This window comes from Protomyctophum parallelum (assembly GCF_964188405.1).
Source record: "Protomyctophum parallelum genome assembly, chromosome: 16".
Classification (NCBI taxonomy): domain Eukaryota; kingdom Metazoa; phylum Chordata; class Actinopteri; order Myctophiformes; family Myctophidae; genus Protomyctophum; species Protomyctophum parallelum.
Genome location: NC_139711.1, coordinates 3,988,050 through 4,014,404, shown reverse-complemented (window position 1 = coordinate 4,014,404; position 26,355 = coordinate 3,988,050). Strand labels below are relative to the sequence as shown.

The 26,355-nt window shown below is 43.8% G+C and overlaps 1 protein-coding gene across 1 annotated transcript in view; it reads left to right on the top strand.

Moving 5' to 3' along the window:
• The window catches only part of tenm1 (teneurin transmembrane protein 1), a gene marked incomplete at both ends in the record, with an annotated part of 340,279 nt that overhangs the window by 57,937 nt on the left and 255,987 nt on the right, over window positions 1-26,355 (top strand). The window contains 1 exon segment of the mRNA XM_083785749.1: window positions 6,367-6,608. Coding sequence (XP_083641875.1) covers window positions 6,367-6,608 — 242 coding nt within the window.

The following is a 26,355-nucleotide window of genomic DNA, read 5'->3' as shown; positions in this document are numbered from 1 at the left end:
AACACTAAAAGCTAAAGAACATTATAAAAGACAGTGGAAAGGGTTCTATACTTAGATTGTTGAGCTATTTTACAGTCAGTCCCGTTTTGGAGTGGTTAACGATTTATGACATCATTTGAGCGTGGCTGACAACATAGTGACGTCATAGTTATGACGTCACTCGAGGAAACGAGGAGACACAAAATAAGTCATCAACAATTTGCCAAGGTTTTTATTTAATTTTTTAAACATAAATTATGTTTATTGATTTTCTTTAAAGTACAAAGAAGTATTTTCAAAATAATTTACATATATTCTTACCCCCCACATCCCATGGCAGCACAAATACAAACAAAATCTTATCACAAAATTATTTGACAATAAGTACAGAACAAAAATAACAACAACAAAACGAAAAATAAAACGAAAATAAAACACATTACATATTTGCCAAGGTTTTTTTAACTCAAACGCCAGTCATGAAACATCATCTGACTCCTCCTGACACAGGGAAGAAAAAAAAAAACCCACATCTGTAAACGGTGTGAGTGTTGTGAATGATCTGCATGCTGCTGTCCTTGACTGGCAGCCTCTGGTGGACATTTCCCAGCATTCCCTGCATCCGCAATGACACAGGTGTCTGCCATCATCATCACACCACTCAACTCAATGACCAATCACAGTTCAGGTGTGCCCTATATAAGCCACCGCTCACTCCACGGCCCTCACTCAGTCTCCAGCCTTCACACTGGCAACATGCAATGCAGAAACCTGCAGCTCTCACTGAGTCCCCTACAACACCACTCACTCCTCTGCAGCCGTGCGTCCTTGACCAATGTAAGCCTTTATGTTCTGTATTGACCTGATGTATTCTATGTTGATCACTTTGCCATATACTATGATTGTTCACATTATGTTCTAGTGTATGAATGCCCAGTGTATCCATTCTTGTTGCCATGTGTGTTCTGACTGAGCTATATTTGATTTACTTGTCATTCATATGGTCCTTGTCATGCTGTAGTTAATAATGTATTCCATTTCTTATATCTTGCTTGTAGAAACAATGGCTCACACTGAAGACAATAAAGTACTATTCTGTTGAAATATACTTTTGGTGTCAAGAAAGCTCTTTTATCGGAGAACCCCTTAGGGTGGTCAGCTCATACATAGCCCACGACCACGACCAGCAGAATCATTTAATAGTGAGAAAAGCTTGAGCGATCTTAAGAGACACGGGAGAAAAACCATTCCTCTGCGAACAGTGTGGCAAGAGTTTCATTCAGTTTAGTAACCTGACACCCGAGTCATTATCGTGGCACCGAGTGCCGCGCTACGAGCTTGTATAGGTCAGCTATTTTTAGAAAAAAATGTGGCGCAAATCTTTGAATATATTCTGAGTGCACGTTTTTAACTCAAATGTTTGCTTCTGGGGGGGTCCCTGGAACTGCATATTTTCAGATGGGGGGGGGGGTCGGCGGCCAATTACAGATAATTCTGGAGGTCCTTGACATGAACATGTTTGAGCACTGATACGATTTTCAGAAAACTGTCAGCATGTCAAGACGTTTTATAGACTCAGCTCTCGGGTCTAAATGGGTTTAACCCATTCTGACCTGAGATCAGATTCTAAAAAAATGTCTATTACATCCTGACAGTTTAATTATTAACCCATTCTGACCTGAGATCAGATTCTAGAAATGTCTTCTATTTTTCAAAAATAGCAGACCTACAAGCTCGTAGCGCGCCACTCGGTGGCGCGCTACGAGCTTGTAGATCTGCTATCTTTCAATAGCTAAAGTGCGACATGATGCTAACACCAAAATGGGTTCCCGATCAAAATGGGTTTAAAACATCAGGTAAACTGACTGCACGCCAGCGTCTCTCCACACCGGAGAAAAAACCCTTTCCAATGTAAACACTGTGACGAGACCTTCAATGACACTCAGTTCAGTAACCTGACGGCACTCCAGCGTTTCCACGCAGGTGGAAAAAAAAACGTTCCAATGTAAACGGTGTGACGAGAGCTTCAATGACTTGAACAATGTGTGTTCAAATCCGGGTACTGACAACTCAGCTCGTCGGTCGTAATTTGTGCATATTGTTCTTATTGCGTGTTGTCTTCTTTCTTGGCCCCGCCTTATCGCTGCTTGCAGCTATATTTTTATATTTGAGTCATTTTTGTAATACTGATGATGCTAGATAAACCAGGCTATAGCTTGGAAAATCAACAATGGCGGACATTGTAAACAAAGTGGAAATGAAGAATTGTACAAAGTAGGATGTATACAGATGACATGCGTATACGACCAAATCACTTGAACTGTTCCTGAGAGCAATTTCCATAAATGCCCCTTATGATAACTGCGTATTTGTGTGGATAGAAAACACACATAGGGGAGCGCAAATACCACCCAATTATTTTAGAAAAGTTGAATTTCATGTTGTATAGGACCAAGTTCCATATTGGTCAAGTCACCAGCTGGTCATGTGGGTGCCCTATAATCACCATCTTTCTGTTAAAGATGTGCATTGATAAAATTGATATTACTCCTACAGATTTTGTCCAAACATCACGCAATCGGTACACAATAGAGATTATTGTCATGTGGACAAGACTGATTGGTCTTGATTCTTCATATTCCATCCTGAACATTGCTGGCCTATATACACATGACCTGGCGGGGAGACCTATGTGGCCACATTTTCCAGTACATCTCCCTGCTCTTAATGACGGTTTAATTGGTTTTCTAATGGCGCCGAGCCTGAACGCCAAGATAAAATAATTGCATTCACACTTCAATCTCATTCTGTTTATAAAATATTGGTTCAATCTATGCGTGAGCCTATCTGACTGAACCACAGCTGTGGAAGACCAGAGCGAGTGCTCTCCATGGTCCTGGAACAGTGTTGTGTAGAAGTATAGGCTCTGCAGGGCAGACCATTTGGACCTTTGAAAGAAACACTGTAAGCTTTATGGTGGAGTAATGCTATGTTGAATGGATTGTTGTGACCACGCTGCTGGCTGATATATGTGCTTATTCAGCACCATGGACAGAGGCACACACACGCAGACGCACACGCACACACACACACACACACACTGTCGAGTCTGTCTGACCCACTGTTGTCCATCACAACACTCCATATTTGGTCATGCTGCTATCACAACACTCCATATTTGGTCATGCTGCTATCACAACACTCCATATTTGGTCATGCTGCTATCACAAACACTCCATATTTGGCCATGCTGCTATCACAACACTCCATATTTGGTCATGCTGCTATCACAACACTCCATATTTGGTCATGCTGCTATCACAACACTCCATATTTGGCCATGCTGCTATCACAACACTCCATATTTGGCCATGCCATGCACACAGAACTCCATATATAGAAATAAGGGGACACAGGGACAGAAATATCCATATATGGGCATAAAAGGGACACAGACAGATGGGTGGAACGGGATACTCTGACACACGGGTACACAACGGGTATTGCATAGCCGGTGGTCTACAGCCGGCCACCGGTCTAGTTTAACCCATTCTGACCTGAGATCAGATTCATACGAGGTTTCCACTGGACACACACTGGTCTGATTAACCCATTCTGACCTGAGAACAGATTCTAAAAATGTCAGTCGTTCTTCGATTTTTCAAAAAATAGCAGACCTACAAGCTCGTATCGCGCCACTCGGTGGCGCGCTACGAGCTTGTAGATCTGCTATTTTTCAATAGCTAAAGCATAACATGATGCTAACACCAAAAGGGGTTCCCGTTCAGAATGGGATAAACTGTATATATAGCTAACATGGCATATATGATGATCAGATAATCTATACGGTACAGACTGTAAACTAATTAAGGATCATTTTTGCGCTTCCGTCTCCACTGTGCCTTGGCCATGTGCCCAAAAGAACGGCACGCACACGCACACACACACGCACACACGCACACACGCACACGCACACGCACACGCACACACACACAGCCGATCTACAAGCTCACACCGTGTGAGGTCCAGTCCCTGACGACACACTGCATCCTTGAGTCCTAACTATTACTCGAATATTTTTTAACATCATGTATTTCACTGTGTATATATATATATAGTTTATGAATTGAACACATTGATAACGTTCCCTGCTGAGCTTCCTCGGTTTTCTTTACGCAGCAAAACGCAGCAAATTAAATGTGCAAGAATGACGCAACTTTTCCAGCATCGGTGTTATTATTTGCAGTGTTTTTGATTTATTCTGTTGGTTTTCCTTTAATTCACAAGTTTTCTTCGAGACCCGTCTCCAAGTCACCCGTGGTGTGTGTAAAGGCATTAATTAATTAGGCCTCATTGCGAGTTGGCGATGTAACCACTCTGAAATTGGGGGTCACGGTCGGAAATTGTACGGAGAATGCCTGCCACAGCATCTCCTGCTCGACATGTTTGTCCATTCCTGATTTCATGACCCATTTAACCCATTCTGACCGGGCACCCATTTTGGTGTTGGCATCATGTTATGCTTTAGCTATTGAAAAATAGCAGATCTACAAGCTCATATCGCGCCACCGAGTGGCGCGATATGAGCTTGTAGGTCTGCTATTTTTTGAAAAATCGAAGAACGACTGACATTTTTAGAATCTGATCTCAGGTCAGAATGGGTTCATCAAACCAGTGTGTGTCCAGTGGAAACCTCGTGTGAATCTGATCTCAGGTCAGAATGGGTTAACGTTTGATTGACCTTGACTGTGACCTTGGCATTTGATCTTTTTGACCCAAACATATGGATCAACACTTGGGGGTAACCTGCTGATCATTCCCACTGAGTTAGACAGACAGACAGACGGGTAATTAAAATACTTTCCATATTTCTGTGGTCGGAGTAATCAATATAACTTATGAGTCACAGCAAAAGAGACTCCAGTCTCAGTTGCTGGTTGTAAAGCAGAATCGTCTCACCACGCGTGTGCACTGCATGGTCATGCCATTGCTAGCCCATTCTGACCTGAGATCAGATTCATACGAGGTTTCCGCCGGACACACACTGTTCTGATGAACCCATTCTGACCTGAGATCAGATTCTAGAAATGTCAGTCGTTCTTCGATTTTTCAAAAAATAGCAGACCTACAAGCTCGTATCGCGCCACTCGGTGGCGCGATATGAGCTTGTAGATCTGCTATTTTTCAATAGCTAAAGCATAACATGATGCCGACACCAAAATGGGTGCCCGGTCAGAATGGGCTAGAGACAAAGTATTTCCTCTCTAATAATGTACATCATTTAAAGTTGTTTAAATAGAGTTCACACCACGACACATGTTTTGAGCTCATTGTCTATTTTCGCTATTCACTGGTGAATAGCTTTTCTAGGTACAGCAGTCAGTCAGGCCGTTTTGCTGACGAGCTGCTGTATCTGTCTGTTGCAAGTCTTCTAGGTCGTACAGTGAGGTTTCACTGAGACATACTGTATACCGTCTATACTGTACTATGGAAACGGCCCCTGGGGCATATTTGTGTTATCCTTTTAGCATAACGTTTGACTGTACTGCCTGCCTGTACTGTCAATAATCGTGTTAATAAAGCATTCGATCAATCTAAACGTGTATAAGTAACTAACTATAGAGCGTCGCAGTGCCGCCTCCCTTTCATGACGACGCCAGGCCCAGGAAATGAATCCCAATGCATTTTTTTCCCCATAGACATTTCAAAAACGTATTTATTTAAAGACCTTTTAAGCGCCGTACGAAGCCAACTCGAGTCGTGACAAATCATGACAACAAACACAATATTTTGGACCAAACAAATAATTACTAAGAAGAAAAACAACAAAAAAAGTGTTGTAAACCTGCCGTTTTTTTTTCCTACTTTCTAATTCTTTGTTTGGCCCAAAACATTGTGTTCATTGTCATGATTTGGTCACGACAAGAATTTGCTTTGTTTTGCGGCGTATAAACGTCTTGAAATAAATACTTTCTGAAAAGTCTATGAGGAAAATGAACGGGGATTTATTTTCCGGGTCTCTCGAGGGGGGTGGGGGGGGGGGGGGGGGGGGGGGGCTGCGACATAGCTGTTCAAGTGACCCGAGGGAATGTGAGCAGAGTGAGGTGAACTTTCTCATCGCAACTCTCTTAAAGGTATATTCAGTGATTTCACTTTTTGTTTTGTTGTGACAATCCTCTCCGAGTGTGCTGACCATTATAGGGAGTTCCTCCCTGTCCCCAGTTAACCCCCGGGGGGTCAAAAAAACCTTAAGTTTCGTTTTTGGCTCTCTATCCTGATTGGAACGAAAGGCTTTGGGTCCCACAGCCAAAAACGAAACCTAAGGGGGTTTTTTTGAGTGAAATCACTGAATATACCTTTAAATTGTCTCTCGTTTTTCTTCCGCAGGCACTTCCTGTTCAAGCAGGGCTCCGGCTCGTCGGCTCTGCTGTCGGGGGCGGGGCAGGGCTACCCCCTGACCTCTGGCACGGTGTACTCGCCTCCGCCGCGGCCGCTGCCGTCGCGCGGCAGCGTGACGCGGCCGCTGTTCACCTTCAACAAGCCCCACCGCTGCTGCAACTGGAAGTGCACGGCGCTCTCCGCCTCCCTCCTCACGCTGACCCTGGCTCTGCTCCTCACGTATGTCATCGGTGAGTCTCTTGCTTTTCATTTGAAACGATAAGCTGACCCTGGGTCTGCTCCTCACGTATGTCATCGGTGAGTCTCTTGCTTTTCATTTGAAACGATACACTGACCCTGGGTCTGCTCCTGAGTCTATATGCTTCTCCCGATTTGAAACGATAAATAATTCGGGGTATATACGGTATATATATATCTGTTTAGAAACATGCCACGCAGTCTTAGTTTTAACCCATTCTGACCTGAGCTCAGATTCATGCGAGGTTTCCACTGGACACACACTGGTCTGATTAACCACATTCTGACCTGAGATCAGATTCTAAAAATGTCAGTCGATTTTTCAAAAATAGCAGACCTACAAGCTCATAGCGCGCCACTCGGTGGCGCGCTATGAGCTTGTAGATCTGCTATTTTTCGCAAATCGATAGGACCTGCATGGGAAAACAAAAACAATAACTTCACTGACGGGAACACAGACGGGAACGATGAGAAATGCAAGCCAGTTCAGAATATAACGACGCCTGCAAGCGGAAAAGGCCCGGCCGGCCTATATACGTTTTTTGAAGGAGTTTGCAGCTATAATCTTCTTTTGTCTCGATTGATCGCTGCCCCGTAAAACTTTGGAGAAACGTTATATGCCATGTGGGGTCGCGTTGTCGTATCGAAGATCATCGCGGGGGTTGTCAAAGTCAAGTACCAAAAAAAAATCACTCATCGACCGCACCGCGATCTCTACCAGCCTCTGTTCACTGCCCCCCCCCCCCATCCCCCCCCCCTGCACCCCCCAACCTTGGGCCTCCTCTCCTCCCCCCCCCCCCCCCCCACCCTCACCCATCCCTCCCCCTCTTCGTTCCCCACCTGCAGTGATGCTCAAGGTCATGTTGGAGCAGGGTTTCACATAATCACACGTACGCACGCACGCACGCACACACTTGCACAGCGCACAAACGTGTACTTAAAGCACACCCGTGCACGTGCATGAACCCGCACGTGCACACACACATACACACACACACACACACACACACACGCGCGCGCGCGCCTGCGCTGCGCGCGCGCATATGTACAGATACATGCATATGAATAAGCACAGTGTAACACACACACACACACACACACACACACACACACACACACACACACACACAGGGGGAGGGGGGGGGGGGGGGAACACAGAACCCATGTAGATTAATCCCCAGGCTGAACCATGCTATTCCATTAATGTTCCGGCCCTGGTAATTAGTGCGCGAGCGAGGAAAGCGTGAGCGATGACTGGGAGACGACTCCACCTTTTAATTGGTGTCGCGCTCCGCTCCTGCCTCGCCCCGTGATTGATCCCTGCATCCATGTCCCCATGGCAACACGCCCCCCCCCCCCCCCCCCCCAGATGTGCGGGGACGTACTGTAAGCATACATTTAGCGTACTGTATCAAAGATGTTCAAACACGGCTTTTAAAGGGGGGGGGGGGGGGGGGGGGGGGGTGGGGGGTGACAGACGTACAGTTAATGGCTCTGTCTGGGGAGGGGGAGGTTGGGAGTCGGGACCCAGGGGTGCTGATTAGGTTCCCTCGTCAACTTTAATGATACCATGATCCTCGTCAATTAATTAACAGCCCACCGACGGGGAAAGAAAAAAGAGAAAAATCAAAGACGAATGGCTTGAATTTAAAGTGCGTCGTCTGTGTTTGAAATGTGTAACTATGCTGTAGGACTTCCCCTCTGCATGGTGGGGGGGTGCCAGAAATGCCATGGAAATGAAAGAAGAGGTTTCGTGGCTCTCACATGGCGCAAAAGTCAATCCCCGAAGACCTTTTTCTCAAACATTGGTTTCGTAATACCGTCTCTTGCAGCGTGGGTACGAGCTGTGCAACCTTCTTTCTTTTTTGAGGAGCGCTAGCTAGCTCTAGCTCTAGCCCCTCCTATGCCCAGCTTTGTGTGTGCCACATTTGTGATGATTTGATTGGCCCAGGTTTGCGTCTTTGTGTACTGTGTACCACATTTGTGATGATTTGATTGGCCCTGCAGTTTTGCGCGTGTGTGTGTATAACACATAGTGATGATGCGATTGGCTGAGCAGGGAATGTGATGTAATATGACGTATACGATGATGGAGGGGAACGCGACTGGTCGGAATAACGTGTTCCTTCCACGCGCTACGTCCAACCAGGTGATGAGAAGCGGCCTGCTCACTCCTCATGCATTGAGGGAAGCATGGGCTCAGTTCGGGGCTCTCCCCAGGTCGGCAGAGAGAGAGAGTAGCGCCCAGGATTACAGCTTAGGTTTTGGCCCCGGGTGGAAAAATAGGGTTACAAAATTGTGGGATCAATTTCTTTAAATTAAATTTAAAAAAAAATCTAATAAATGTATATCTTACTAAATTGGCCAAAGATGTCAAGTGCTCAGTAATCCAATATAATTAAATTGTAATAATGTATTGTTAAGTTGTATATTATCTGTGATGTAATTATTCATATTAGTAAAAACTTTGACCAATTACAACAACATCGGCATGATCTCAAATATGAAGTTCCTTTTATGTAACACAAACGCCATTTATCGGTTAACAGAAATAACCGACAACAGATTAATAATTTCTTTGTGTATTTAATAATTTATGTGGCTCTGTCATCACAACTCACAACTGAACTGGGACTTACTGCACTGTCACTGTTTTAAGCATTAAGCAACACAAACATTTCAATGCACACTACTGTACCTTGCTTCTTTGTCAACATGTGTACATGTTTTATGTGCACTTTTCTGTACCGTATGTGAAATAAGAGTTGCCTATTTAGGCAGTCACTTTGGTGGTGTATTCCGCTAAGCTAAGAACTGACTATACAGTAATGTAATTAAAGGATATATGATTTATCCCTGCTTCCGGTCACACTAAATTCACATGCAGAAATATCTGAATGTATACGTATATGATCACCACGGCAACCCTGGCGTCTCCATTTTGGTGTGCATAGCTCAACCCATTCTGACCTGAGATCAGATTCACACGAGGTTTCCACCGGACACACACTGGTCCTGATGAACCCATTCTGACCTGAGATCAGATTCTAAAAATGTCAGTCGCTCTTCGATTTTTTTTAAAATAGCAGACCTACAAGCTCGTATCGCGCCACTCGGTGGCGCGATAAGAGCTTGTAGATCTGCTATTTTTAAATAGCTAAAGCATAACATGATGCTGACACCAAAATGGGTGCCCGGTCAGAATGGGTCAATGCATCTCATTCTATTATGTACAGACCCTACCATAAAAGTGTATAGTGTGTAAGAATTTCAAGAAATAGGAGAAAGTAGAGTAGATCATCGTTTGTCTGAGTGGAAATTCAGTATACGGGGTTTTATTTCTTTCTCTCTACTGTGGGCTATATCTATTCTGTATAGTTATGTCGGGAGAATCATAATGGAACCTCCATTAGTCACATAAGTCTGCAGACACTGAAATTCCTGCCTCTCTCGCCACAGACAAAAGGCGGCTTTCTCTCACCTTCACCTATTCACAATTCGCAATGAGTTCTGGGATAAGAATGTGGCTAGAGATTACTTAAAGCTCCAAAGCATATAGCTTTAAAGCTCCTATACCCGCGATGCAAACTCGGCCCCTTCTGCGCACAATGCAAAAAATGGCTACTGCTGAGCTAATAAATAAATTAGGATGACTTGTACTTTGAGTTTCGTGCACGTGTCAACCATTAGTTGTTCTTCCGAACAGATTATACCATTCTGACCTGAGATCAGATTCATACGAGGTTTCCGCCGGACACACACTGGTCTGATGAACCCATTCTGACCTGAGATCAGATTCTAAAAATGTCAGTCTTTCTTCGATTTTTTCAAAAATAGCAGACCTACAAGCTCGTAGCGCGCCACTCGGTGGCGCGCTATGAGCTTGTAGATCTGCTGTTTTTCAATAGCTAAAGCATGACATGATGCTATAACACCAAAATGGGTTCCCGTTGAGAATGGGTTATACTACAGATTTCTACAGACTGTCCTTCAAATTAAGTCACGAGATCAGCCGGTTGGAAGGTGAGGGGGAAAAAGCAGACACCGACAAATGGCTACTATCAGGTTCTAAAAATAGCCTATATGTCTTTTTCAACAACAAACACGTAAACACGTATACTGTACATGCTTAAATCATTTGAGAAATTATAAACACTTGACATAATTTCACACCACACAAATCGAATAAACAATGCCAAAATGTGCTGGGGGGATATTTGGCATTATAAGGCCTGACGTAAAAAAAAAAAAAAAAAAGAAAATCTTCTAAATCCTCCACTTTTCTGAAATAAATATTTTCACGATTTTTCAAAAATAGCAGACCTACAAGCTCGTAGCGCGCCATGTAGATCTGCTATTTTTCAATAGCTAAAAATCACACCTGTGTGAACTGAGTCGTGCAACTCCCCCTCCTCTCTCTCTCTCTCATTAGCAGGCAACAGTGCAGCACTATCTCTCTCTCTCTCTCCGTTTCTGGCACAACAGCGCCCCTACTGGTGCTCATGGTCATACTGGTGCTCGTATAGTCACATAGGTGGGTTAACGTCACATAGGTGACCAGTGCCAGTGATTTAAACCACAAGGGGGCCATGGTCATTTTTCAGTTCTTTACATATTATGAAACTGCACACTGCAACCTTTCATTTGATGTATTGCTCATTGAAATTGGGGGGAAAATGAAGAAGATATGACCATTTTAAACTTGTTGAACTGTAAACACCAAGGTACTGAATTTGCCATTCTAAGATTTCAAAGTATTTAGCATCTCTGAGGCCTGGAATGGGTGTGACCCATAGATACTTGCATAAACACTCCCCCCCATTCACTAACCACTCCCCCCACTAGGTTAGCTGTCAAGTGTCAAGTGTGCATAGAATGACTTGAGTGAACCAAGTGGGCTCTTAAAATAAGAATAAATAGAGATGAGAATTCTAATTAGTTTGTTTATTTTCCACATACTTGAATTTGCATACTGTGACAATGACAAATAAGAGTGGCATAAGAATAAAATACAACTAACAGTTTAACATTGCACTTTCCCTGTGACTAAATAAATATATACAGTTTAAATTTGTACTTTCCCTGGGACTAAAAAGTATAAAGTTTAAAATCTCACTTTGTCTATGGACTAGAAATATATACAGTTTAAAATTGCACTTTGCCTGTGACTAAAGAGTATACAGAATATAAAGTTTAAAATCTCTTTGTCTGGGACTAAAGAAATGTATACAGTTTAACATTGCACTTTGCCTGGGACTAAATAAATATATACAGTTTAAATGTGCACTTTCCCTGGGACTAAAAAGTATAAGGTTAAAATCTCACTTTGTGGACTAGAAATATATACAGTTTAAAATGGCACAATAGATTTATAAATGTTACACTCGGACAGTCTTCTTTGGTGCTGTGGACTTTGGTTTGGGGCACGTTGTGTCTTGTGCATCATCACGACAGAATTTTCTGAGTTCTTTAAAAAGATATTCCTGACGGGCTGTGTCCAGTCCAGGTGGGGGTTGTACTGGAAGACCATGTACTGGGGGTAAGACCTTGGGATCTTTGAGCAGCTGAAACGCCACTACTTCTGAGTCACGGTGTTTTTGGGCCATCACCACACCAGGCTTCGTGGTGTCAAAACGGAAGTGCTGGTAGCTCTTTATCTGTGGGAGTTTGCGGAAGTAGGGAGTCAGGTGTTTTTGCCAGTCGAAGCCTTCAACAAGCACTGTCCCATCTTCATGTCCGACAAGCTGGGAGAGGTTCACTCCCTTCTCCTCAGAGCTTTTAGCCATCACTGTCGCGATGTCTGCCAAGGTGTCAACTCTGCTTCTCCTGTAGACTTGCTTCGCCAATCCTTCACAGTGGATACCAAAAAGGCCACACTTGCGTGCAGTGAGGAAAAACAACTGGCTAACCTGGAGAGAAGATGAAGGGTAGTGCACCTGAAAGAAGAAACATTGAAACAAATATATACATTAAAATCAATATCCTGACTGAATACAGAATGGACATTGCTATGACAGTAATATGCAAGGCCCTCTGGAGTAAGTGTGGAAATGTAGTGGCGTCATCAAAGTTGCCCACCCCTAACACATGCCTATCACAGTAACACAGTCAACAAACAATATTGAGGATGAGAATCATTCCTACCTGTTGTGCGAAATCAAAGCTGTAGTGCATTGTGAGGTCCCTGCTTGCATGTGTGGAGGGGCCTAGAGACAGCTGGCCATCCGCACAGATCTTCTTACTGGCAGCGGACATCTCCTGGTACAACTGACGCTCTCTATGAACAAGTGCCAGGTGATCGATTTGCTGCTGGTGCTTTTCTGCCATCTTCTCGTCGCTTATGTTCACACTTCGGCTCAGCTGGTAGTTGTCTTTGTAGCACTGCCAGCACAGATCGGTCCTGGGTTTGACGCTTGTTACCTGGGGGATAATCGCCTTCCACAACCTTCGGAAGCAGTTCAGTCCAACAACACGTTTCCCTGCAATAGAGAGAAAGAGAGACTTAATTAAAATGGGCTGTGTACAACTGTACATACATCCTATACACGACTTAATCCCTATTAAAAAATAACTAAATAAATATAACATCAAGAAAACATATTTCAACAATAGCTGATCTACAAGCTCACTCTTTTTTATTTTATTCTTTCAAAACAATAACCTACCAGCTTCCATTGCAGCCTTGTAGAGACGCCAGACTGATGCTTTGGTCACATTACTTGGCAACAACTTCAGGCTGTAATCCTTGTGTCCGGGATGTCGACCAGGCAAAGATATGGCATGGACCTCTGCATAGTTTGTGATGAATGTCAACACCAATGTGATGTCCTCTTTAGTCAGAAACTTCTTGTTCGTCCTGGGAGCCTTTTTCCTCTGCCGTGGAGTGAGACCATTCTCATTGTAGTGTCGCTTAATTGCTTTTAGAAGGGTGCTGCTGATCCTGGACAAAAAACAACAAACGCTGGGTTACTAACTAACAACGTTAGTCTGCCTGGACTCCATTTACTGTTCAGCGCTTGGATCCGGTCTAGAGCCCGCCCACTTAAACCTACACATACATACACGCACACAAACGTTTCCGTATCCGCTCTATACCGGATGCTATTATAAACAGCGCTAACGCTAACACACTGCAAATTAAAACGCTACTGCATCATGTATCAAGACTAGTCTTACTTAAAACAAACTAATCATAAACAGACTGATTTCAGAGACTATAGACCCTGAATATAAACAAGATGATAATGAAACTCACCCATAGATGAAGCAAAATGTAGCTCGACACACCACGATGGCATTCACCATGTATGTGGATCTGTTGAACTTTCGCTTCGCGTTGACTTTCTTCGTGGATTGAGTCATTTCGGAGTCGTTCATACAAGTCTTTATAATCGCCAAAATAACAAGGTCTTTCTGGTCCTTTGTCAACGCTGCCATGTCTGTTCGGGTCTCCCAGATCATGCCTGGATCGAGTTGTTTACTGCAAGACGAATGCGGCTGTTCTACGTTCTCTTTTGCTCTTTGATGACATCCGCAATCAAAGTTTATTATTTTCTCCATTTCTGCTGTTCGGTCGGTGTCCACGGCTACATTATTAACTTCTGGTACAAGTAAAAGCGAGGCGATGCCGACCTGTACACCACCCGGCCCAGCTGTTCCCCCAGACTCGTCTTCCTCGTCCTCGTTATCACAACACGAACTCCTGTTGATTTGATCGAAAACAACGCCATGGTCTTCATCATCCGTGTCAGATTCATCCGTGAGCTCTAAACCCGGGTCACTGCCACCGTGTATGAAATCTGAAATAAATGTTCCCAGGAGATCGTCTTGTGCCGGTCCATTTAAAGCGTTAAGCAAGCGTTCCAAGTTACTAGCCATGATCACAAACAAACAACAAGAATGATGTTGTGTTTACTGACAGCCTGAACACGTTGTACTGATGGGCGGTGATCGGCTACGTGAAACTGGAGAACAATACATAGGTATGGCCAATCGAAACAGCTCTATGTAAATACGTGCAGGAATGTTCACACCCCCAAAATACGGAAAATAGTCTTACATTATAGAGACATTTTTGCAACGTAATTACAACAACTTAATGACACTAAACCGACTTTCTGATGGAATAAAAACATTCTTTAACATTCCAACTGTTTTAATTTGACTAAAAACGAAAACCACCCAAAAAAAAAAAAGAATCTAATTTGGTATAATGTGAAGTTCCATTAGAGCCGACTTGTGGTTTAATTTACTGGCACTGGTCACGGACATGGCTGTTCCTCAGCGTGGTTGCATCACTCACAAAGCAACAACAACGCAACACGGCGGCGTCCATTTTATGTCCATGTGTCACACTGTTTTCGGGCCCCGCCGTCATACGTTACGATGAAGTAGCTCAAGTGGCTAAGCTATAATATATAACAGCCTTGCATGGCCGCAGGCGACTCGGCGCACCACTTCACCCAGCCGGTTGGTTGGCGGCGGGTCGCCGCGTTCCAAGTCTCATGCCCGCCACCGACCGGAGCCGGGCTTTGATATATACATTCGCGTGGCAACTAATAAAACATGGCCGATGATGAGACGATGACATTGTGTCTCTCTTCGAATGAAGCTTTCCAATCAGCCGCGGGCGGGCAGGCGGGCGGCACGCTCTTATCGGAACGGCGAGCGATTGGGGGAGATGATAACGGCCGTGCCACATTGGTGACACTGTAGAGCACTCCCTGCCGTGACCAGACTGGGAGGCAGTCCTCCTCACTGTCACTCCTCCTGTCCGCCTCCTCCTGCCTCCTGCCTGTGTGTCGCCCACCCCCCCACGCCCCCCCCCCTGGTGCTGCGCGGGCCTGTGAAATCGCTTGTAGTTAATTTGTTTATGTCCCCCTGCAGCCCCCCTCCCCTCTCCCCCCCCCCCCATGCTGCTGTTGAAGCTTGTTATTAGGCAGCGGCGCGGCCATCAAGATATGGGAGGCGGGGCATTATGATATCAGCGGAGGCACTTAACCCATTCTGACCTGGGATCAGATTCTAAAAAAAAAAAAAAATGTCTTCTACGTCCTGACAGTTTTCCATTCTGACCTGGGATCAGATTCTTAAAAAAAAAAAAGTCTTCTACGTCAGTCGTTCTTCGATTTTTCCAAAAAATTAGCAGACCTACAAGCTCGTAGCGCGCCACTCTGTGGCACGCTATGAGCTTGTAGATCTGCTATTTTTCAATGGCTAAAGCACGACGTGATGCCGACACCAAAATGGGTTCCCGTTCAGAATGGGTTAAGGAGAGATAGAGGACAGATAAAGATTATTATCTGCAACTTTTGATGAAGATTGCACATGCGGCCGACGACAACAATGGCTAATTTCCATCCATTATTTGGAGACCTGACATGAATAATGTCTTTGCTGTCTGCATGATGCCGCACACTGTGGAATTCTGGGAACAAGCGTTGCCCAGTTCTGCGAGAGAAACACGCAACCGAGTCTACGAAAACGAAGCCCAAAAATCAAATCAAGCATTGTGCATGAGCTTGTTGATCTGCTATTTTCAACAGAAAAAACAATGACAAAAATCTGGCATGGGGGGGGGGTCCACTGGGACAACATATTTTCGGATTGGGGGGGGGGGGGGTTCATAAAAAATAAATAGAAAAACACTAACTTGACAAACAAAAAAATCTGAACAACAACATGCACTGTAGAATCAAGCCCCCTCACCCCCCCCCCCCCCAACACACACACACACACACACACACACACACACAAAAAGAACAACATTTAAAAGTGCCTTTACAGAAAAAACATGCCCAAACTTGCTTATAATAAGCAGACATGGCAACACTGCCATTCCGCGTTGATAGAACTAATTGTCATGTACTGTTCTGCATGAGTCACTTATGAGGGACCGCCGTTCCCATGGCAACTGCCAGAAGCCCGTGACAAAGTGAGCAGCAAACAAATCATCACCTTTTCGCGTCCAAATCATATACCTCGATCTCGCACGCACGCACGCACGCACGCACGCACACACACACACAGACCTCAAAGACCCCATTGTGATACCCACTGCTCCGTTTAGAGTCCCTAATGCGCAGACAAAGAGGATTTGTTTACAAATATATAGCCATATTAAAATAACTGTCTGAAATGGTTAGCCCGAGTAACTGCCTCCGTCTTACAGTGCGCGTAAACAGACGGTCTAGCATTTCGAAAGCGCCCTTAATCCAAAACGCTTTACAGTGTGCATTACATCCACACCCATTCAAACACACTCACCGGTGGGCTTTTATAAGACCACTTAATAAGCACACTTCAAAACAAAGTCAGGAGGATATAGCCAGGGATCCAGTGCAGAAACCTTCAAGTTCCCAAATGGACAATCTATATACCTCCTGAGCTATAGTGCTGCCAAACGGATTGTGTGTTTACTGTATACATAATGACGATATAGAAGGCAATCAGCATGGGAGATAATTAAATGTTCTTCTTTCTGGTAATTCCCACCATGGGGGGGTCACCACAGCGGATCATCTGGTTCTGTGTTCTCTGCATCTTCCTTGATGTCCTCTCTGCACCGCGAACCATAAACCTCCTCTATGGCCTCTTCATCACCAATAAACAATCCCAAAATGAGCTGGGGAATATTTGGCATTATAAGGCCTGACGTCGAGAAAAAAAAAAAAAAAAAAAAGTCTTCAAAATCCTTTCACGATTAAAATAAATAAATAGCAGACCTACAAGCTCGTAGCGCGCCACTCGGTGGCGCGCTATGAGCTTGTAGATCTGCTATTTTCCAATAGCTAAATTATAAGGTATAATGTTTAAAACGCCATGTTCAAAACCATCTCGACCTGCCCCCCCCCCCCCCCCCCACTCGTTTTATCCTACAAACGGCAAGCCAGTAAAAGAGAATATACTGAATGGATCCTACTATTAAAGGAGCATTCAGTGATTTGGGTGATTTGGAAAAAAAAAAAAACCCTGGTCCGCCCCGGTAACAGGCCCGCCCCCACTCGATCATGATTGGAGGAAGGCCCCTCTCACCCTGATTGGATGAAGGCTTTGCCACCCAAAGCCCAAACCGAAACTAGTTTTTTTTTTTTTTTTTTTTTTTTACCCCAGGGGCTAACTTTAGGAACAGGGAAGAACTCCTTATATGGTCAGCACACTTTATAGTAGGGAGGAATATCCAAAAAAAATAAGAAAAAATAAGTGATATTTTAATTTAGTGAAATCACTGAATATACCTTTTAAATGAACAAAACTCTGCTGTCAGTCCAATCCTCGTCCATGTTTCTCTTCAGTGGGTCGGCCGGTCCATCTGAAATTGCACATGGACTGGAAGCTGATTCTTCTGTTTTCTAAGCTGTTAATTAGCATTTTTTTTACCATGTTTGATGTACAACGTATGTATGTTGTATGTACGATGTACGTATGTTGTTGTATATGTATCTATGTATGTAGTTGCTGTTGCGGCCCAGTTAGCTCATATAGCTTCTGTTAGCTTCTGTTGCCACTCGCTCCGCATTGCAGTGTCCAGTCTCCAGAATATGGCCTTTTCTGCCATGAAATAAGTCTTGTGTGTGTGTGTGGGGAGGTATAGCAGAGACATGCTGAAAAACACACGCCCTATAGTAGGCTATAAATTCATACTGTTGTAAGTTAATATATACAAATAAAATGGCAAAAGAGCGACATGGGTACTATGAACGGGCCCTGTTACAACTCCTCTAATTGATGGTTAGGTCCAGCTGACCGTGCCCTTGCAGGGGACGATCGTATATTCGATGATTCTTTTGGGAGAATCACTCTTGTCTGTCCACCGTAAACTGGGATAAAAAGGATAAAAACAGAGACGAGAGGTGACCCACCCGTCCCCGACCTTGGTTCTGATCCAGTCAGGGGATTAAAAAAACCCACGGGGTCACTATTTTAATGTGCTGTTAGGTCGAGGCGAGACATTGCCTCGGTGTCTTTGGCAGAGGTGTTGTCTGACAACGGAGCACTGAGCCGTCCAATCCAGCCCCCGGAGTCTTAAAATAAACAACAGTTGTATACACAAGTAAGACGCGCAAACGCGGGAAGCGAACGCAGCTCGTAAATGGCAATAACAACAATTAGAATAAATTGCATACTTTTTTAAGGTTTTATTTTTAAAGTGCTCTTTTTTGTGTTTTTTTAAGATTTTATTTTGAAGTTAAGTTTTTTGAAGTTAAGTGTTTTTAAAGTTTTTTTTTAAGTTAAGTTTTTTCTTTTTCATTTTAAGTTAAGTTTTTTCTTTTTCATTTTAAGTTAAGTTTTTTTTTAAGTTGATTTTTTTTTAAGTTAAGTTGTGTGTGTGCGCGCGTGTGTGTGTGTGAGTGCGTGTGAGTGCATGTGTGCGTGGGTGTGTTTTGTGTGATACAGCTGCGCCCTCTGGTGGCGGGCGGGTGGTGTAACAGCGGGACAGACACACACACACACAGACATGATCTGCAGGGTCTCATAGTAAGTGCTCAGTGCGTTCGCAAAAATGACTAACTGGTGACAGATACAGGAGTTTACCAAGAGATGGAAAAATGAACGCAACTCTGGTTTGTAGTATTAACACCACTTCTGATTAGAGATAGGAATCCGCCGCATCGGCCATTACAAATGCCATATCGCTATCGGATCGGTCTCACAATTAATCCAGATTATTTTCACAGATGCTGATGACTCAATAATAACTGTCGTGGGGACTTTCTTCCTGATGTTGTTTAAAACCCATTCTGGTGTTTTAACTAAGCATATATGCTATACTTTAGCTATTGAAAAATAGCAGATCTACAAGCTCGTAGCGCGCCACCGAGTGGCGCGCTACGAGCTTGTAGGTCTGCTATTTTAGAACATTCGTAAAAATGCGGCAACAAATCTTTGAACAATATATTCCTTCAGAGCGAATGTTTTTTTTTTTTTTTTTTTCGACGTCAGGCATAAATGGGTTAAAGCAGTGTTTCCCCAAACGCGTCAAGGACCCCCACATTAATATGTAGGATATTTGACCATATGTAGGATATTTGAAATATGCTGTGCCTGCATGGAATCCCCATACAGCTGTGCCTATAAGTACTGCACATAAAGTAGGTTTGCAGTGCTATTGATAGTCACTGCTTTTTGGCTCGTTTCCATGTAGTTCCATAGTTGTTTATTTCTCTCGCAGAATATGGCTATACCGTATATACCCTGAGGGCTGATGTCTCTTTATTACCGTTCATCACAACACGCCCGGTGTGTTCAGCGGGGGGGAAGCGCTCTGTTTCAGGGTATACACTTTGGTTTCTATATAACCACGAAGGAATTCTCTCCCTGGTATATATACTGTGTGCTTGTGCAGTATTACGACTCCAGCACAGTTAGCATAGTCTTGTTCCTTTCATCCTCCATTTGACAGAACGCTGCCGTAGTGATTATAGTTCACGACGAAATGTGCTTCACATTTGGGTATAAATACAGACCTATATAGGCCACACAGAGTGGGTATTTAACCCATTCTGACCTGAGATCAGATTCATACGAGGTTTCCGCCGGACGCACACTGGTCTGATGAACCCATTCTGACCTGAAGATCAGATTCTAAAAATGTCAGTCGCTCTTCGATTTTTCAAAAATAGCAGACCTACAAGCTCGTATCGCGCCACTCGGTGGCGCGATATGAGCTTGTAGATCTGCTATTTTTAAATAGCTAAAGCATAACATGATGCCGACACCAAAATGGGTGCCCGGTCAGAATGGGATAAATATTGTCGGGGGTGGGGAAACCTTGTACGTCCAAAACGGTTACTTTTCAGGAAATGTTAAACAGATCAAATGTAGTAATGCTAACATTAATTGTCATTGGTTCAATATTTCGAAAGCTCAAAGACACACTCGTCCTGTTGCGACACGTTGTGAGCTTGTAGATCGGTAGATTGGCTGTGTGTGTGTGTGTGTGTGTGTGTGTGTGTGTGTGTGTGTGTGTGTGTGTGTGTGTGTGTGTGTGTGTGTGTGTGTGTGTGTGTGTGTGTGTGTGTGTGTGTGTGTGTGTGTGTGTGAGAAAGAGAGAGAGAAAAAGTGCGTGTGGTGTGTGTGTGAGAAAGAGAGAGAGAGAAAAAGTGCGTGTGTGTGTGTGTGAGAAAGAGAGAGAGAAAAAGTGCGTGTGGTGTGTGTGTGTGTGTGTGTGCACCTCTATTGGCTGGGTCCTTCATGCCTCGTTGGGGTTTGTATTGATTGGTCTAGTTTCTCTTTGTTTTCAGCCCTCTCTATTTTGGCGCTGTGATGCAGGCCGTTGCTGAAACGGCCTTGAAAGCTGGAGGAATCTGTGGCTAAAATGGCTTTAAATGCTCAGACATGCTTTGAATGGAGAGAGAGAGAGAGCCTTTTGGAAAAATGCCTCCGGAAGGTCACAGAATAGCGACAGTTCCACCTGACAGCCATAAACAAACACACGCACAGTGGTGGGGAAAAAAGTGCTCTTTTTCAACTTTTTTCTTTTTTACTTAACACGAGGACCGCCACAAACGAAGGAACACGAGGGTGTAAATTAGTACCCTATATAGCCCGCCAAACACGAGACTCTCGTGAACCATCGTTCTTTAATCCGAGTTTTAATCGGATCGTATCGGATGCTAATGTTGCTATCGCGTCAACATAAGAGTGAGACACTGTGGCCGCGGCCATTTTGAAGATGCGCGCGCATCCACTTGCATTGTAAAGCCCCGCCTTCAAAGGCCCTGTATCTCAGAAACGACACTGAGGGGGCCGTTTCTCTGGCCCAGACAAGCGTTTTCAACGGCCTGTAGGAGGCGCTGTGATACTCGCGGTCGGCTTTATCCACCATCGACCGAGAGAACAACAACCGGTGAAGACACCACGCGTAGCAGTTTGTCACAGGAAGTTGCGATTACGGATATTTGGCTCTTCAAAGTAAGTGTTACGCGCGATAAAACCTTGGCAATATACGCTATCGAGGGGTTAATTAATGCTGGCTGGAAATGGGTTTTAAAGATGGAGTGCCACAATTATTTTATTTTTCCAGTTTTTCATGTGTCTATGAGGTGACAGTACTTAATTAGACACCCTGGAGTTGTTTTTATGTGCAATTGTGTATTGACTTTGTATTTAGGGTTTCTTCCTGGAGGGTGAACCCTTGACAGTCAAACGGGCCAATGAAGTAAACAGTAATATAGTGACACCACACTATCAGCCCCTCCCCTAACCCCTCCCCCTTTATCATACAACTACAGCTGTGGGTGCGGCTTCAGTTCAGGTGGATCACCGCCCATCACCACCCACCAGGCAAACCAGGCATACTTAATGAACTGGTGGGCGTGTCCACATAAAAGCATGATTTTAACAAATACTGTACACTTTTTGGAAAAAGGTCTTCCCCCTTAGACCCCCTTGTAATAATACCTGATGATCATGTTTTAGGGTGGAAGAAAATGGTGGCACTCCATCTTTAAGTAAAAGTATCAATACTGCAGTATACTGTAGTTAAGTAAAAGTGTGGAATTCAAAATGCACTTGAGTAAAAGTACAATATTGGCCTTAAAATATTTCGATATCAAAAGTAAAAGTACTCATTATGCAGAATGTTATGTATACAAATCTTTAAAAAATAACAGATCTTGTGAGCTTGTAAATGTATACGGTTGAAATGGTTAGTGTTTTGTTTTGTAATAATAATCAAACTACTAGTTACTTTGATTATTATTACAAAAACATACACTAACCATTAAAGGTATATTCAGTGATTTCACTCAAAAAACCTTAGGTTTCGTTTTTGGCCTGGGACCCAGCCTTTCGTCCAATCAGGATAGAGAGTCAAAAACGAAACCTAAGGTTTTTTGACCCCCAGGGGTTAACTGGGGACAGGGATGAACTCCTTATATGGTCAGCACACTCTATAGTAGGGAGGATTATCACAACAAAACAAAAAAATAAGTGATATTTGAATTAAGTGAAATCACTGAATATACCTTTAACCCCTAATCATGAAAACTATAGTAACTAGTTACTAGTTACGAGTAAAAGTACAATAGTTGGATCCGAGATGTAATGGAGTAGAAGTAAAATTATTGGAAATTGGATATACTCCAGTAAAGTACAGTACTTAAAGTGCAAATAACCTGCATTTTAAAACTGCTTTTAATATTTAATATCATATTGTCTATGTCGGTCAAAGTTAGTTCTAATGGTTTGAGCCTCAATCACCACTCTGATATAACCAGGCCTTGTCATTTCTTTCTGGACTTTGAAAGCAGTTTTAGCTGCAGTACCACAATGTCCTGAGGTGGTGGGGGTGCTGATATGCAGATTATTTAATATTTGAGTCGTTATAATACTGATGCTAGCTAAAACCAGGCTTGTTTCCAGTCCATGCCAGCTTGGAAAGTCAACAATGGTGGACATTGTAAACAAAGTGGAAATGCAAATTTGGAACTGAAGACTGAAGAAGAGGAGGAATTATACAAAGTAGGGTGACATTGATGACATCACGATGAGGCCAAAATCAGTTGAGCTGTTCCTGAGAGCAATTTCCATTAAAACACTCGTATGACATGAAGGCCTGCTTGTTCAAAATTGGTTATTTGTGGGGATAGAAAACACATATGGGAGCCCCAAAAAACACAAAAGAAATTGAAAAAGTTGAATTTGATGTTATAGGTCCTTTAAGTAAATGTACTTGGTTACTTTACATCACTGACACACTCATGCATACGCTCGCACGCACGCACGCACGTACGCACGCACTCCCATATTATGCACTGGAATACATTACGCTATACATCTACACATACTGTATATAGCAATACAAAAACAAATGCAGTAAAACCATGCATGAGTTATAGGAATATAATGAATGAATATGTTAACCCATTCTGACCTGAGATCAGATTCTAAAAATGTCTGTTTGAAAATGACAGTTTTCTGAAAAAGCTATGTTTCTGTGTCAGTCGTTCTTCGATTTTTCAAAAATAGCAGACCTACAAGCTCTTAGCGCGCCACTCGGTGGCGCGCTATGAGCTTGTAGATCTGCTATTTTTAAATAGCTAAAGCATAACGTAATGCTAACACCAAAAGGGGTTCCCGCGCAAAATGGGTTAAACAGTCTGCCGTCTGAGCCCCCTTTAGGAAAGGTCATGTACGTGTGGATCTTCTGAGAGCTTCCTGAGCAAAGACGATTGACTTCCAGATAGTTTCGGGGGCTGATTGTTCAGACACGTTAAAGGGCAACTCTAACAGACGATGTTTGCACCCACCAGACCCTATTTTATTGACGTAAACATGATGTCGGAGTATGTCTTGTGTCCGTTCTGTGTTGTGATGTTTTGAACATGATGTCAGCGACGGTGTACCGAATGTCATCAATAAGCCAGACCCAATCAGCCGTTGGCAAAAAAAAAAAAGAAGCCTGCCGGCGGAATACGGTCTGGAGAGGCTCAATTGTACGCCCATTTCCTACACCAGAGAACTGGCGTGGCCAATCGGGACACGGTATATGCAATATGGGCGGGCTATATGGTACAGTGGCTTATTAGCCAGGCTATAGTTTGAGTGTCCACCCTGAGACTGGGAGGTCGGGGGGTTCGATCCCCGGGGCCGGGTCATACCAAAGACTCTGAAAAATGGGACCCAATGCCTCCCTGCTAGTTGGCACTGAAACACACTGGCGTCATGTCCAGGGGGTGTATTTTTACACTGAAACACACTGGCGTCATGTCCAGGGGGTGTATTTTTACACTGAAACACACTGGCCTCATGTCCAGGGGGTGTATTTTTACACTGAAACACACTGGCGTCATGTCCAGGGGGTGTATTTTTACACTGAAACACACTGGCCTCATGTCCAGGGGGTGTATTTTTACACTGAAACACACTGGCGTCATGTCCAGGGGGTGTATTTTTACACTGAAACACACTGGCGTCATGTCCAGGGGGTGTATTTTTACACTGAAACACACTGCCCTCATGTCCAGGGGGTGTATTTTTACACTGAAACACACTGGCGTCATGTCCAGGGGGTGTATTTTTACACTGAAACACACTGGCGTCATGTCCAGGGGGTGTATTTTTACACTGAAACACACTGGCCTCATGTCCAGGGGGTGTATTTTTACACTGAAACACACTGGCGTCATGTCCAGGGGGTGTATTTTTACAGCATGTCAGAAAAGCAGAAAAGGGGGATAGGCTCCTGCCCTATGGGCAACTTGGCTCGGCAAAGCTTACTTATACTAAAGGCCTATTCATAGTCTGGATGTTCGGTGGTGAGGTGACCACCGCTCCGGTGGTGAGCTGACCACCGCTCCGGTGGTGAGCTGACCACCGGAGCTGAAATAACGTTGAGCGGTGGTGAGTAAAAACAGAGAGAAGGGCTGGAGCGGTGGCAGTGGTTTGCTCTTCACCGCGGCCCGTGACGTCATGTTGTAGTTCGGTGGTCACCTCAGTGACGTCATGTTATAGTTCGGTGGTCACCCCACCACCGAAAATCCAGACTATGTATGAGCCTTTACTTACTTACTTGATGTCAATCACCTCGTCATAAGACTGCTCAAAGCTGGTGCAGTCACCTTGTCTACGAAAGCGAATGCATATATATTAATATGTCAATATGTACATCTTTCCCCCTGAGATACGATAGGAAGACTTCCTATGGAATATCTGTTTCCATTATAGGATGGATTGAAAAAACAACTTGAAATGAAGCCAGACTAACAATAAACCACAAAAAAATCAATCTGGTCACAATTACTAGAGAGAGAGAGAGAGAGAGAGAGAGAGAGAGAGAGAGAGAGAGAGATGATATATATATAGAGAGAGACGATATATATTATATTATATTATATTTTAGCTATTGAAAAATAGCAGATCTACAAGCTCGGTGGCGCGCTACGAGCTTGTAGGTCTGCTATTTTTTTTTTTAAGTCGAAGAACGACCGACACAGAAACATAGCTTCTTCGGAAAACTGTCAGGAATGTAGAAGACATTTTTTTTAATCTGATCTCGGTGTGAAAATGGGTTAATGTTTGTGTCGAAACACAAACGCTCGAAACACACGTCGGGAGAAGTGACAGAAAAACGGTTCATCCTCTCTGACATTTGATCAGCCTCCTCCTCCTCCTCCTCCTCTTCCTCCTTCCTCCCTGCAGCACCTCTCCCACACTCTCTGTGAAACCAGGCTTAGCAAGAGACTATAGCGAATAAAGCTAGGCAGAGACCACAGCCACTAGAGAAAATGGTTTTCGCTGTACACGGGAAAGCCCTGTTCACCGTGTGTGCGTGCGTGCGTGCGTGCACTGGCATTACTATATGTGGGGTGCATATACTTAGTTTAGACTAGTACTCTGTAGCCGTCCCAGCAATGGGTATTTTGTAATATTTTATTTTATTGCTTACCTTTCTGAAAATGTATAATATGTGAACATTATATGTATGTTTATTTGGGTACATATGCCTGGTCTTTTATTGCTGTTCATTAAGACCTAGAAGGGCATGCAGGAGCAGAGTGATTAGAGTGAGGCAGCATTGGTTGCACCTGTGTGAGCTGAACTCAGTCAGGACAAGCTGACTTTCAGTGGTGTAAGGAGCTCTTCCCACGTCTAAAAAGAGTGGCCTTAAATAAAGAATATAAGAGAAGATAAAGTAGCTCTCCTAAAATAATCTGCGCACACGGTATGTTACATGTTGTTGTTTTCTTTGTTTGTAAACGGTGTTCTAATTCTGTCGACCGTATAATTGTTTGTGTG